A 15,579-nucleotide genomic window follows, 5' to 3' on the forward strand; every position below is an offset into this window, starting at 1 on the left:
AACGAACAAACTAATCTAAAACTGCACTATCTGAACAGAGGATGTGGTATCATAAAGATACTTGTAATTTTGGTACTAATATTAAGTTTCGAGGATAAGAATTTTGACACGGATGTTAAACCTTATGATAATGCTATTATTTCAAATACCTGTAAATAAGTTTAAAGCTTATCACAGCAGAGAAACCATAAAAAAAACCCTGCTTTGCTGTGTGTGAATGAGGAAACTGAGGCACACTGCCTCATGGCCATAATGGCTGGATGCCAGGAGAACTATAACAATAAACGTTCCCCCTCCCCACCCCCTGAATTTAGGTCTTCCAAATGTCTTCAGTTTTTTAAAGTTCAGATGCAACAAAACATGTAATGTTAACAATGTGGAGCATTTAGTCAGTCTGTGTGAACTCCTTTTGTGGTCTTGTCACCTGTTTCCCTTTTCTGTATTCTTTCCCTCTCTGCCTGCTTTCTCATTCCTTCCTGCTCTCAGTTACTAATAAGTGATTTCTCAGATGTCCTCTGTTCTGCTGAGGTTTATGTATTTGTTGCTTCTCTCTTCTCTGCTTTATATACTCTATTTTATTTTGTTTTTTCTTTTTCTCCCCCCCCCCCTTAACTCCTTATGTTGCTTTCTTCCTCCTCCCAACTCGTTTCTGTGTTGTGCTTTCCTGCCACTCAGCTCTGTGTGCTAAGCGATGGTGTCACGTTGAATTGAAAGTGCTGGTAGACTCAGAGTGCTTCAGTGAATGGGAGTCTAGTCAATTTTAACGTGCTATTAGCACAGTCACAACCAGAGCAAAGAAATAGAGGGGACAGGAGGCATGTGGGAAGACCAGTGACAGGTTTTTAATCTCAGTTGTAAGGCAAGTGTTGATGGGGTGTTACCAGCTATCCCCCAGATAGAGTCAGATCATTGTTAGGGACCTCATGGATGGTGGATGCAGCCAAGTGGTGTCCCTAGAGGGCCATGGTGATGGAGTTCTAAAAACAAATATTACGGCCTCTCCCCCAAGTGGCATGTGTCTCTTTCCTAGGCATACCTCTGGAGAACTTCTCCCCAGAAGTCTGGCGGCAAGGTCCAAAAGGCAACCAAACTAAAGTATTGAATCAAACCCCAAAAACAGAACATGACCTCTCCCTGGGGTTTGTTCCTTGCCCATATGCCTGCTGGGAATCCAGGCTCTTCCCGGAAATGCAGCAAGCACAGCCCAAAGCAGCCATGCGAATTCTCATTCTCTCTGGGGGAAATTCACAACAACCATCTTTGCAGTACAGTCCCTGGAGACTCCCCTCCTCAGTTTTAAAGGGCCAGTGTACTCTGGCCTCACCTTCCCACCCCACTTTCTACAGGAGTATAGAACAGGGGTGGCCAAACTGTGGCTTGTGAACCACATGTGGCTCTTTTACTGCTTAAGTGTGGCTCGCGGTGCCTCCACATCTGCTCCCCCGCCATTCTCCACCTACCAAGGAAGTGGGGGAGCTTGTGCAGCAGGGTGATAGGGTAGGAGCTTCTGTCCAGCAGGAATAGGAGGGGTCTCAGGGCTTCTGCCCAGCAGGGTGCACCTGCTGGGGCTCAGGGCTTCAGCAGGAGCAGGGCTGAAGCCCTGAGTCCTGGCAGGTACCTCCCATGGGGCTGAAGCTCCAAGCCCCAGCCAGCACACCCCGGCTCTCAAACTTCTGAAGATTGTCAGATGTGGCTCAGAGGGTCAGTAAGTTTTGGCCACCCCTTGTATAGAAGGTAGATATGGAAAAGACGTATTAGATCACTTAGTCAATCCCCTTAAAAAATGCAGAATTATTCCCTACGTGACGTTTTCTAGTGCTTTACCTGGTCTAGTTTTTCTAGTCTCAAGCAATGGGGATTCTGCCACTTCTCTTGGGAGATTATTTCAGAGCCCAATACATCGCACTGTTAGCAGAACATCAGGGAAATCTTCCCTGTGATGCTCCATTATTAAAGTCATCATTCCATTGCTATTAGTCAGACATCTTTCCCACGCCCACTGTCTCACACCAACCTCTTCCCTTCTTGATAGCAGCAACCTTGCTTTAAAGACCAACTAGAATAAGAAGCAGTTAAATAAGATCAGCCCATGCCAGTGGAGGGGAAGACAGCTTTCTCAAAACACAACTAATGCAGAGATTTAGGTTAATAGAAATGATGACTGGGCAGCAAAGAGCTGGCCAGCCACCACTCACTATGTGGCACCAATTTTAAACCACCTCTTAATGTTTTCTTTGTCTTGAGCATCATTATCTTTTCAACACAAAAGTCTGTTTTATAACAAACATGACCTACGTCATTGGATTGGTCGGATAATTGGCAAAGGCGTTAGAAGAGCTGTGAGTAAGCAGGGAGAAAGGAGATGTTTGCAGGGAGGATAAGGTAGAATTAATTAATACATCGTATCACAACCTTGTTTTCTCCGTTTTTTTTCTTCTACAATAGCAGATCATTTTTCAGGGCTAGGAAATAAATAACTATATCATGATAATAATGAACTATGCTATAGAGTCCAATACGTTCTTTCTTCTGTCAAAATATTGTATCAGTGGGGTGGAGGGTGGGATAGGCTGATTACCAAGGTTACGAATCGTAACCTAGTAATACAAATAATAAACTTCAGTTTAGATTAGCAGAGCTGCCACCCTTGCTGACTAATTTTGCTGCTGTCTTAATGTTTTGTAACTTCCCTCCTCAATGATATGTGCAGACCCACTTGAGAAGTGTATTTTCAGGACGTACCTAGTGTACCTGCTATGTCTAAATGAATAGAAGCTCTATTGTAAGATCCTGCCAGGACACATTTCTGTTCTGACACCAACGAGCGGTTTCTCAGCCTCTTCCAGTCCATTTAGCCAAAGCGAAATTGTTGTTGTCTGTCATTTTGTCGAGTTTGTATTGTTATAATACCATTTCAGTATTATCACCTTATTATATTCTCTTCACTAGTCTAGTAGACTGTGAATATTGTTTGCTATGTTCTCTGACTAGTTTATGGATTTTATAAAGAAAAAATATTGATACTAAATATGACACTGGTTCAGTGCAACAGAAGGACTACCAAAGTGCCATTGAGTTAAGGGATATTTAGGACCTGCTGTAACATTACTTATCCAAGCTAAAGTTTCATGGAAATTTTGCCTGAATAAGGAGTGAAAGATCAGCCTTTTACACAGTTGCCATTATTAATATTATAAGGCAAATAGTGCTCCTGTGGTTTGATAAAGTAGTTTTTACAGTCCATTTCACAAAGCATTTAGATTGCATATTGCCTTATTAATCAAAGTGTCATGAACCTTAAAAACATCAATGTATTCTCATTATCTAATTCACTTAAATTGGTGGCAGAGTTAACAGTTTCATAACACTCTTGCTATGGAAGAGTGGATTATTGGTTTCTAATAACCTAACTAACACACCGTGAAAGATTCAAAATTAAATGTGTCTACTAGGGAGAAGATAAGACACAAGAATATTCACAAACAGGCTGCCAGTTTTCAGTAGCCAAATCTGGTAGAAAGAGGCACATATACAGTAGTATGAAGACAAAGGCACCTGAGAGACTAAGGGAGTTAGTTAGCTCAAGGGCACTTCTGTCTTATTTATTCCCCTAAATTAAAGCAATAGCAATAACAATATATAGTTAATAATTCTCTGTGCTATACAGACCTGAGCGGGGAAAAGACTGGGAACATGCCATTGAGTTTGGTAGGTTTTCTGTGTTTGGTGTATGTGAAATCTAGGCTTGGTTGCTGACTGTCTGGGCTAGGTTGTCCTGCAGTTAGAATCATAGGGTTGGGGGTGTGGGTGGGTGAGCATCTGATTTCTAGTAGGACTGTTTGAAATGAGAGCAGTGGAGTTTTTTGGATAGGCCACTGGTCAGCGGGGGCTGAGTGAGAAGCGGTGAGTGACCCATTCCAGCTGTGTGTAGGGCCCAGGCCTTAAAAACCACAGATGTTGCTAGTCACTGATAAGATGAAGGCAGATGGGAGACTAAAGGGGTTAGCCAGCTAAGCTCACCAGCAGATGGAGAAAGTGTGGGTAGGTGGGTTTGTTTTCTCCCCCTTAACTTGCTGGTACTCTACAAGGGAGAACCTGCAATGGGAGGAAAATGGCACACTGCCAATGCCACTGCTAGCTATTCCTCTGCCTGCACCTGTGGGGGACCTGGTCAGATAGGTGTCTTGACTCTGGTAACCTGCTGGGAATGTGGCTTGCATGTACCTGTCAAAGAGAGCCACAGGAGGAACCAGGTGGTGTGAGTGGAGTCTGTTTATTCCCCATACTCCTTGCATTTTGGAGAATAAATGTGAAGGAGTAGAGGTATTAGTACATAAGATAAATTATGACTTAATTGGCATCACAGAGACTTGGTGGGAGAAATCTCATGACTGGAATACTGGTATAGAGGAGTACAGCTTGTTCAAGGAGGACAGAAAGGGAAAAAAGAGAGGAGATATTGTGTTGTACATCAAGCATATATATGCTCATTCTGAGGTTCAGAAGGAGGTCAGAGGCAGACCAGTGGAAAGTCTCAGTGAAGATAAAAGTGGAGAAAAACAGAGGTCTACTATAGACCACCAAACCAAGAGGAAGAGGTAGATGAGGCATTTCTAGATAACAGAAATCCAAAACACATGACCTGTAGTAATGAGGGACTTTAACTACCCAGATATCTGCTGGCAAGGTAATATGGCAAAACATAAAATGTCCAATAAGTTCTTGGAATGTATTGACGACAACTTCTTGTTTTGGAAGGTGGAGGAAGTAACCACAAAGGCAGCCATTTTGGACTTGTTTTTGTCCAACAGGAAGGAATAGTTTGTGAATCTGAAGATGGAAAGCAACTTGCTTGAAACTGATTGTGCTTAAGTGGGACCAAATAGGGCCAAGGCCCTCGTGCTGTCTCTCTGTATAGAGCTGAAGTTCACTCCTTGAAAGAACATCAGTTCTTGCATAGTGATGTGTTAATGTTATGATGAGATGTGCCTCAGATGATCAGTCTACCTGAAACAATGCCATGTTAGATCACCTTTCTGACTGGCTCTTCCTGGCAGAGCGTGATTTCTTCTGGACAGGAAACATAGCAGGTCAGCTTTCAGAACTTGTTTGAACAGGCTTCGCACAAGCATTTGAGTACTAGCTACAAGCCAATGGCAGAGTATCAACTTTGACTTTGAACCAGCCTTACTTTATGTGGAAACCAACTAATGCAAAGTAAGACCAATTGTTACCAGTGGCTTTTGTGTATCTCTGAAAAACCACTGTCAGCATGTGATGAGGAGGGTCCCATGTACATGATCAGCTGTAAAAAGGAACAGCTGCTGTTGGATCCTCTGTGGCTGTGTATGTGTTTCTGTCTTCTGTATTTGGAGAGCACTTTTGTCCTGTTTTGAACTTCGAGGCTTCTGTGGATAATGCTTTGTGTGCCGGTGGATACAAACAGTTGGTATATAACAGACATGGGCCTGATTAGGCTGATCAGACTTAAGCTCCATGTACATAAATGGAAAAGGTTCTGATTTACACCAGCTTAACTGAAATGACAAGTGGCACCTACGTTTTCAGTTCTCTGTGGCTGACTTGTGAGGGTGTCTACCTAAAAAGTGCTCCCTTACAGAGGTAGAGTAACAACTCAGGGTAAGTCTACGCTGCGTCCAGGGGTATAACTTCCAGCTCAGGTAGACATGCCTGCACTAGCTTTGATTGAACTAGTGTGCTAAAAAGAGCACTGTGGCTATGGCTACATAGGTGGTGGCATTAGCTCGCCTGCCTGAGTACAACTCTGCCTGACCCCCTGGGTACCTATGTGAGTAGCTAGCCCAAGCTGCCGCCTGTGTTGACATGGCCATGCTGCGAATTTTGTGCAGAGCTAGCTCATGTATGTCTACTCAAACTGGGGACTACATCTCCCAGTTGCAATGTGTGTTCCCCTTCATTCTTTCTGGAGAAGCAGCTTTTCCCCCCTCGTATGCTGTAAGTGTCCTAACACTTGTGACTGTGTTCTTCCATGGTGATAGCATCCAAGCAAGTAGATGAATCACAACATTTTATTGAATATTCCAAGATCTGTCCTTAGCACAGTTCCACCATCCAGTCTCCCCCATATCTCTGGTTATAAGCAATGACCGTTTGCACCAGTAGCATGCATTTGGCTGATAGCATTGTTTCTCTTTTTTAAGATGGTTTTGATATAATTAATCATAGACTGTGTTCCCATTTGTGCTTTGAATTGTTGCAGTATAAGAATAATTTTTAGCAACCACAGCAGTAACAGGGACAACAGAAACAAAAGAGAGGAACAGTGCATCAGTGTATTTCACTTATTTTTCTGCGGTGTCATTCTGGTTGTGTTTTGAAAGAAATATCTACATCTGTAAATTTGGGCTAACCAAAAGCTGCTTAAGCACATGTGTGCAGAGCTCTTATGAGAACCAGGACAAAGGGACCTCATTTAGTAAACCTCCTAAACCTGTGTGTGTGAATTGTATTGACAGAACATTTATTATATGCATGCTGTACTGAGTTCAGTGCCCTGAAAATCTGCTGTCCTTATATCTGTATGCCACTCTTCCAAAAGAAGTATTAACATAAGAAACCATATCCAAAATCAGCCACTGAGTTGATAACAAGTAATACCAGCTGTTGTTGTCTGTCTGTTAGGTGCCCTGTATAGTTGAAAAAACAAAGCTAGATTGTGGAATTTAAGTGTGTGTAGAGCTGCAGCTTCCCAAGGAGAACCCTGGATGTGCTCCTGGGGGAACCCCTTCTCTGTCCAGGGGGAAGTGGAGTCTGTGACTTCCCTCTTAGGGATGCAGTATGCTCCCTTTCCCCATCACAGCCAGCCAACTCTTGGTGAGTTTTTCCTGGGGTCTCCAGGCAAATGGTTGCAATTCTGCCCAGCCCTTATGTGCCCTCTCCTGGGGGAGGAAAGGCTCCTTACTCCCTATCTGTCCTGCTGCCTGGCCATGTAAGTGCTTGTCATAGCCTAGTACCAAAATATTGTTACTGCTTACTTTTAGTCTGTTTATTCCTGCTTAGTCAAGCAAGGGCTGGTCTGTGATTCTTACCTGAGTAAGACTTGCACTGACTCTTAAGGGAGTTCTGATTGAGTAAGAACTGCATGATTGGCCCCTGCTTCAGTATATGTGTGCACAGAGTGAGCCAAATTCTACTTTGACATGTGGCGCAGGCCTCTCAAGGACTTCATTGTGAGCCTGGTGTGCACCCAAAGACAGGATTGGGCCCTGCACATCCCAGTGATGGTGACAGGTGCAGGAACAACATTAGCACTCCTGGTTCATCAGCCTTGAGGCTGAAATGTACGAAGCCCTTGGCATGCTAATTGCTAGAATATGAGTATGTATGCACTGCAGTGGCCTGGCTGCCTTGACTCTGAGAGCTAGATTGGGTTGCTCAGGAAAGCACCTGCACATAGGCAGTCATGAACGAATGACACAGCATCTGTGCACAAGCTACACACCTTTAACCATGATCTGTGCAAGTATGCTCTGAGCATCAGAGCTACACAATCTCTAGAAACTCACACTGTGCAAGAATGTCTTAGTTTTGGTGTAGGGGTGAACAAATTGTGCACTCAAAGGGCCAGATTTACAGCTAAGGATCTGGCCCACACTACCGGATTGTTAAAAAGGGTGTTCATATAATTAATTTATATAGTATCAATAAGCACAGAGGATTCTTTCTCATTCCAGTGGCCTATTGAGACAGGGTCTTGGCCTTTCCTGTGACAGAAGGGAACTCTTTAAGAAGCTATTATTGTTTAGGCTGGTTTTCTATGCTGGAATAGGAATATCTTCACCTAGGTCTAGCAAACGTGTTTAGTATCATTAAAGGGGATAATTTAGGGTCCAGCATGCCAGAAGGTGAATTTAGAGAGTCAGACAGTTTTGAAGTGTTTGGATACAAAAGTCTGTTAACTTAATGTTGGTCAGTTAGTGTATGAACATGTTGGTGGGCTCCCACTGAATCGGTGAAGAAGAAGAGTGGGTGTAGAGAACGAGAAATTATGGTCAGTGGAGCAAAAAACCTCATGTCAGAGGGAAGAAAAATGTTGCAAGAGATGATAGAGAGGAGGATATTGTTTGATATAGAACATGGATACCAGAGAGAATTGCTGTTCTCAATCTCAGAGTACATCTATACTGTGTTTGAAAATCCACGACAGTGAGTCTCAGAGCCCAGGTCTACAGCTATGGCACTAAAAACAGCTTGTGTAGATATTGGGGCATGGGCCGGAATTGGGCTCTAAAGTTGGGGTGATTTTAAGAGTCTGAGTCTGAACGTCTGTGCAGCTCTGAGACCATAGGTGCTGGGGTGCTGAAAGTCATTGAATAAAACTGCAAACCCTGTATATGATGGAAACCACTTCAAGCCAGGGATGGTGCTGAATCCCCAGCACCCCTAGTTCCAGCCTCCATGTCTGAGACTCACTTCCATGTGTGTTAAAACGCAGTGTAGCTGTACCCAAAGAGGCTTAATAACCAACGGGTCTATCTTCTATCAGGAACAAGAGACATACTTAGAAGTTCGGGGCTGGGGAGGGAGGGATGTATAAAGAAAATGTGGTCACATGAATAACATCATCTTATCCTGGAAAACAAGGGGGAAATACTAATCTTGAGTCACTAGATTAAAAACTAGCTACCTACAGGTGAAAATTTCCACATCCAGTTTCGTAGCCTCCCCAAGTTGCCCAGTTTTCTTTGAATTGCAGCTGTTCCTGAATATTGCATTTTAGCAACAGCTTTGGAAAACCACCCTCTGTTTAAATATTTATTGTAAAAATATTTTTACATCTTCAAAATGTAATGTTCAAGCTGCTTCCGAGTCCCATTTATTTTTTTAATTACATTTCTGATTTACGTTGGAATTGGCACAAGGCAATTGATATGAACTGAGATTATGTTAAATCAAACTTGTTGCTGGTAAGAACACCACCTCCCCTTCTGCAGAAGCGATTCAGACTTCATTAGTAATATTTTTCAGAATCTATGGCAGTTATTAATCTCATTGTCACATCAAATTAACTGGGGGGTTGCTAAGAGCGTTTTCTATCTTTTGAAGATTTTCATTTTTTTTTCAACAGAACAACTCTCAGAAATGCAATTTACCAACTTCAACAGGCTTCAAAATGTAAGGAGATGCAGGACAACATTTGGTCTTCATCTATCAAGAAGAAAAGGTAGGTGTTTGGTTTGCTTTCTGCTGTGTTTGGTTTGAATAGAAGACTAAGCATCTGCTTGTCTTTTGCACATAATTCTCAGTGACATTAATGTAAAACCATAAAACAGCAAACTGAAAATATGTAACCAGTGTTTGGCTGTTTTTTGTGTTTGTGTGTGTACTTTTTTTTTTTCTCTGTAGCATCCACTGGATTTATTCTTGGTCTAAATTAAAGAAAACAAAAAATAGTATGTCAAGAAGATTTCTCATTCACAGCTACAAATGAGAGGGAGACTTCTATTTCTTCGTCTTCAATCTAGGGTCTTTAAAAAAAATAATCACCCTGACAGAATCTGAGAAGCACATTTTTCCTTTGGGGTTTCCTTTCCTGATTAGTTCACATTCTTACAAGCCAATACACAATCACAATAAGTGGATTCTCTTCAGAAAAGGTCTAGCAATGAGCTAATATAAAAACTGAATTACCTATAGTGACTGTAGTATTACCCCCAGGAGACTAGTTGTTCCATTGTATACACAGACACCAGCATCTCCTCTGCTTTACAGTGTTCATCATTGACTATCACTGGTGAAACTGCACCAGTTCAGTTAAAAACCTTATATATTTTTCCTAGTGTAGACACTGTAGACTCTGGAATATAGACTCAGACATCAACCTGGCTCAGGTTCCTGACCCCTCTGCCCCTCTCTGTGCAGGAAATGGTGAAGTGGCCCATTTATTTTGCATATACCATCTCTCCACCCCTCTCCCACTCCCCATACTATGAAAGCATATGCTTAAATATCTGCAAGATCATGGCTGTAGCCTTTTATTTGTACACAGAGGACAAATGATATGCAAATTAGATAAAATAATAAAAAAATTATCAATCTTTGCCCAGTCAAAGGCCTGGAAATGTTTAAACTTTGCTTCATTGGAAAGCACCATGAAATCAGTTTTTAAAACATTTTTCATTTATTTTTTTGTCTCTACCCCACACTTTTTTTTTGTTCAAATTTTGATGCTGCTTTTTCCTGTTTTTATCAGTCTCCATGTTTTCCCTCAATCAACTTCTAATTCATTTTAAAATGGTTTCATCTAGGGTTTTTAATTCTACCTTTCCCACTAGTCTCCCTTCCGACTGAACCTCTTTTCCCATATCTATCTTAAACTTCAGGATTTTCTCTGACTTTTCAGTCTTTCCTCTACCACCTTCTTGGTCACTCTACTCTCCTGCGCTTAGTCACCTTTTCCCTCCATTTCAGCCGTTCCTATTGCTGCGCTGGCTCTTTCCTCTCTTTAGTCTCCATAGAATCATAGAACTGGAAGGAACCTTGAGAGGTCATCTAGTCCAGTCCCCTGCACTTGTGGCAGGACTAGTTACCTAGACCAGGGGTAGGCAACCTATGGCACACACGCCAAAGGCGGCATGCGAGCTGATTTTCAGTGGCACTCACAGTGCCTGGATCCTGGCCACCGGTCCGGGGGGTCTCTGCATTTTAATTTAATTCTAAATGAAACATTTAAACATTTTGAAACCTTATTTCCTTTACGTACAACAACAGTTTAGTTATATATTATAGACTTCCTCTAGAAAGAGACTTTCTAAAAAAGTTAAAATGTATTACTGGCACGCGAAACCTTAAATTAGAGTGAATAAATGAAGACTCGGCACACCGCTTCTGAAAGGTTGCCGACCCCTGAGCTAGACCATTCTTGACAGGTGTTTGGAGATTTTTAAGAGCAGGTTAGACAATCATGGAGATTCCACCAACTTCCTAGGCAATTTATTCCAGTGCTTAACCACCCTGACAGTCAGGAAGCTTTTCCTAATGTCCAACCTAAAACTCCCTTGCTGCAATTTAAGCCCATTGCTTCTTGCTCTATCCTCAGAGGTGAATAAAAACAATTTTTCTTCCTCCTCCTTGTAACAAACTTTTACATACTTGAAAACTGGTATGTCCCCCTCTCGCTCTTATTTTCTCCAGACTAAACAAACCCAATTTTTTTTCGATCTTCCCTCCATAGGTCATGTTTTCTAGACTTTTAATCACTTTGTCGCTCTTTTCTAGACTCTCTTCAATTTGTCCACATCCTTCCTGAAATGTGATACCCAGAACTGGACACAATATTGTTTGGTTTTTTTGCAAGAGCAAAAAACATGTTGACTCATATTTAGCCTGTGGTCCACTATGACCCCGAGATAACTTTCCGCAATACTCCTTCCTAGGCTGCCATTTCCCATTTTGTATGTGTGCAACTGGTCGTTCCTTCCTAAATGGAGTACTTCGTGTTTGTCCTTATTGAATTCCATCCTTTTACTTCAGACCATTCTCCAGTTTGTCCAGATCTTTTTGAATTTTAATCCTATCCTTCAAAGCACTTGCAACCCCTCCTTGCTTAATTATTTGCTCCATTATCTTTCCAGGTACAGAAGTTAAGCTGACTGGTCTGTAACTTCCTGGGTTGCCCTTATTTCTCTTTTTATAGATGGGCACTATATATTTTCCCTTTTCCAGTCTTCTGGAATCTATTCTGTCTTCCATGACTTCTCAAAGATAATTGCTAATGGCTCATATCTCCTCAGTCAGCTCCTTGAGTATTCTAGGATGCATTTCATCAGGCTCTGGTGACTTGAAGATGTCTAATTTGTCCAAGTAATTATTAGCGTGTTTTTGCCCTATTTTAGCCTCTTCTGATCCTATCTCATTTTCATTGGCATTCACTACGTTAGACATCCAGTCACCACCAACCTTCTTGGTAAAAACCGAAACAAAGATGTCATAAAGCATCTCTGCCATTTCCACGTTATCTGTTTATGATACTGCCCCACCCCCGCATTGAGTAACGGGTCTATCCTGTCCTTGGTCTTCCTCTTGCTTCTAATGTATTTGTAGAATGTTTTCTTACCCTTTTATGTCCCTAGCTAGTTTGATCTTGTTTTGTGCCTTGGCCTTTCTAATTTTGTCCCTACATACTTGTGTTATGTTTATATTCATCCTTTGGAATTTGACCTAGTTTCCACTTTTTGTTGGACTCTTTTTTGAGTTTTAGATCATTGAAGATCTCCTGGTTAAGCCAGGGTGGTCTCTTACCATACTTCTAATCTTTCCTTTGCAGTGGGATAGTTTGCTCTTGTGCCCTTAATAATGTCTCTTTGAAAAACTGCCAACTGTCTTCTATTGTTTTTCCCCTTAGACTTGTTTCCTATGGGATCTTACCTACCAACTCCCTGAGTTTGCTAAAGTCTGCCACCTTGAAATCCATTGTCTTTATTTTGTTCTCCCTCTTACCATTCCTTAGAATCATTAACTCTTATGATTCTATGATCACCTACCCTATTTGTTGTTGTCCTAATCTCAAAACTACACTCCTCTTTGTTTCCTCCCACTAATGCTCCTTCCCACCAGCTGAGTATTCCCAGGCCTGTTCATCCCCTGGTGGATGGAGAAGCACTAAAGTGGTGGTACTGCTTCCCCATGCAGCTGGTGGTAATCAGAAGGAATAGTAGCCAAGCCACAATTTAATAGATGCAGCTGGCTCAGCAAGTAGTAGTTCTTTCTGGAGATTTTTTTTTTCTGTCTCTCTCTGTGCTTCAGAATCTGCTTTTATTTATAAAGAGTCTGGTCACCATCCTTAATGATTGCATAGGTATTCTTCAGACTATGAGCTGGCTGTAAACCAATACAGTGATAATGGGCTGTGTCTGCTGTCAGCCTAAACTGATAGCACCAAGAGAGGTGTAAACTGTCCTTATTAGTCATCTCACATGTGTTCTCTCTGAAACTTAGTGACAACAATATAACTGTCAACATTGTTACCCTTTACACTTGCTGATCAAAGCACTCGGAAAGAAGAGGGATCCTCAGATGATCAATATCTGGACAACCTACTTAGATCAGTGACTTGTTTCAGCATTTCAAGTGTTTGGGGCTTGGTTTATAGGCAAAGCTTGGGAGAGTGCTAATGCCTCCCACTCTCTCTGTGGCTGAGAAAAGAGGAGCTGTGCAGATTGTGGGAGGCAGATACTGAATTGGGAAGGCTGGAAGAGGAGCTGGGTTTGTGGAACAGGGTATTGCATTGCTCTATTTGTGCTGCAACTCAATTTCCATAGCTGGCTGCTCTTTGAATCTACCTCTTACACATACTCCTTGCCAGCAGTGATTTGTACTGCCATTCCAGAGTGCCTTCAGTAGTAATCTGGACATTTCAGCCTCTTGAGCTGATACATACCAGGATAAATTATCTAGTTTTAATATTTGTCCAATGATCTGAAAATTAAAAAATGCTAGTACGTACTAAGTATTATTATACCAAGCATGCCTTGGTGGTGATAGATGGCCTGAGGGGTTGGGTTTCCTGGAAGATTTCCATCTTTATTCTAGGGCAAGCCCTGAGGGCACATCCTAAAGTTTAAAAAACATGATGGTTCTTTTGGCAGCTTTATAATGTCAAAACGCATAAGGCAGCCATCCCTTGTCTTGCATTTCCCTCTGCTTCTTTTCTTTTGTATTTCTGTCCCACAAGAGCCTCCTCTTTCATAGCCCCTCCTTAGCATTCTTGCCAAAGGAACTGGTCTTTCTGAAGGCAGGTGCTTAGCTTCAGCATGTCATAGGTGGGGTTTACTTCTGTCTCCCTTCTCTAACTTGTGGGCTTTCATCACCCACTTCTGGCTGTGGCCCTTCTGCTAGTGCACCAGAGCTTGCAGGCTGCAGTGCAGGAGACTCAGTCTGCAGGCATTCCCACCATGCGTACTAATAGACATTGCACCCTGGCCGTTCCGCCTCTAGTGCCCTGTGTACATGAGTGAGAGGCACCGCGGGGGGTGGGAAATCACTTGACTAGCTGGGAGGGATCAGTTAACATAGGTGAGTTTCCTAGGGTGGCATGTCATTGCAGTGGTTGGGATGTTGGTGATAGACCTTCAAGCAGAAGGGGGAAGTGTGACCCACTGTTCTAAGAGCAATAGTTATTCCCTGTCTACATTCTGCCACAGCCCAACTTACCCAAGCTTCTCCCACCTTTGTAGCCGAATACTAACCCTTTGGGCATCATTGGCCATGTGCTGCTGATTCTCAGACGCTGCAGGAGGTAATATATCCTTGGCCATCACTTGACAACAGAACTGTGTAGATTCTGGCAGAGCTGTGGAATGAAACCTTTATCGCCATCTTGGATTTACTCCATTTGTGGCCTCTTTAACAGGTGCTGCTCAGATAGGCTTTCTGACTGATGACAAAGTTTTCCAGGCTGTGAAACCAGCAGCAGCAAATCCAAGGGCTTTGTGTTCAGTCTTTAAAAACAGAAAAACCAACCCACAAAAGAAAAAAAAACTCTTTTAATATTGCCTGTGTTTAGAGAGGCTTTTGCAACTGAAAATAAAATGTTAAAACTAATGCAGGCAAAATGGTGTCTGAATCATGACACTGTAGGCATCGTCAGATCCTGCCCTGTGGACATATATGGGTCTGACCAACGTTTTAAACTGATGGCACTGTACCAGTAGTTGGCAAAGGAGACCTATAACAATCTATGGCTGCATATACAGGCACAATGTCTACTAAACAGCATCTGCGGGGTGGGTTTCATTAACACAGGTCTTCATTTAACTTGGATTCTTCTCTGTAAATCAGCCAGTAGAGAGTGAGATTGTAAGTATTGGAGCAGGGCTGATCCCATCCAGCAGAAGGCAGTAGTAACACAGCAAGACTGCACATTGTGGGTGTGTTGTTCCAGACAGAGGCACATAACCCCTTAATATATAGTTAAGAAGCCCCTCTCATTTTATAAGGACAGCTAATGCACACAGTGGGGGCAAGAAACCTTAGCTAGTTTTAAGATAGAGCTTGATACGAATGGGTTTATGTGACCAGATTGTCTGGATGCTGGACTCTGTGACCCAGGAGTTCCCTTCCAGTCCTATGTTAAATCCTTTATGAGGCCTTGGAACTGGCATTGTGGTGATTTGCTTTGATTTTCCTCAGTATACCTAATGGCTCTCTGAAGCTCTCTAATATTGTCAGCCCATGGCATTTCTTCCCAAGCTGACAGTACTCTTTTTCACTGAAGACTGTGATCTTCATCTGTTGTCCTTAGGCAAGAATCTGCTTTCAGATTCTCATAGGTTTTTCCCTACACAATAATGTTCCAAGTAATTTTTTTCTGTCATATTTGTAGTCTTTCCCTTAATTTATACAATTTCTCCTTAGGTTCCAGTCTCCTAAATAAAGTTATTTATTGATTTCAGCACTAAAAAACAAAACCAAGAAACATCTACTTTATGCTGCTTAAAAGGGAAGCAAATGTAACATTAGATATGATTACTGTACTTAAGACTATTTTACACAACTGATACTTTCCTAAAATCAGCTAAGTAAAAATGATTGGCTTCC

General features: G+C 42.2%; 2 protein-coding genes across 3 annotated transcripts in view; both read left to right on the forward strand.

The window, feature by feature from the left end:
• Positions 1-15,579, forward strand: part of LOC127044584 (tRNA (cytosine(38)-C(5))-methyltransferase-like) — a 513,024-nt gene that overhangs the window by 241,324 nt on the left and 256,121 nt on the right. The window lies entirely within an intron of this gene.
• Positions 1-15,579, forward strand: part of ST8SIA6 (ST8 alpha-N-acetyl-neuraminide alpha-2,8-sialyltransferase 6) — a 48,176-nt gene that overhangs the window by 4,375 nt on the left and 28,222 nt on the right. For both annotated transcript variants that reach the window (XM_050939624.1, XM_050939625.1), the window contains exon 3: positions 9,110-9,205. In XM_050939624.1, coding sequence (XP_050795581.1) covers positions 9,110-9,205 — 96 coding nt within the window. The remainder of the gene's footprint in view (positions 1-9,109; positions 9,206-15,579) is intronic.

Source organism: Gopherus flavomarginatus, chromosome 2 (genome assembly GCF_025201925.1).
Source record: "Gopherus flavomarginatus isolate rGopFla2 chromosome 2, rGopFla2.mat.asm, whole genome shotgun sequence".
NCBI classification, from domain to species: domain Eukaryota; kingdom Metazoa; phylum Chordata; order Testudines; family Testudinidae; genus Gopherus; species Gopherus flavomarginatus.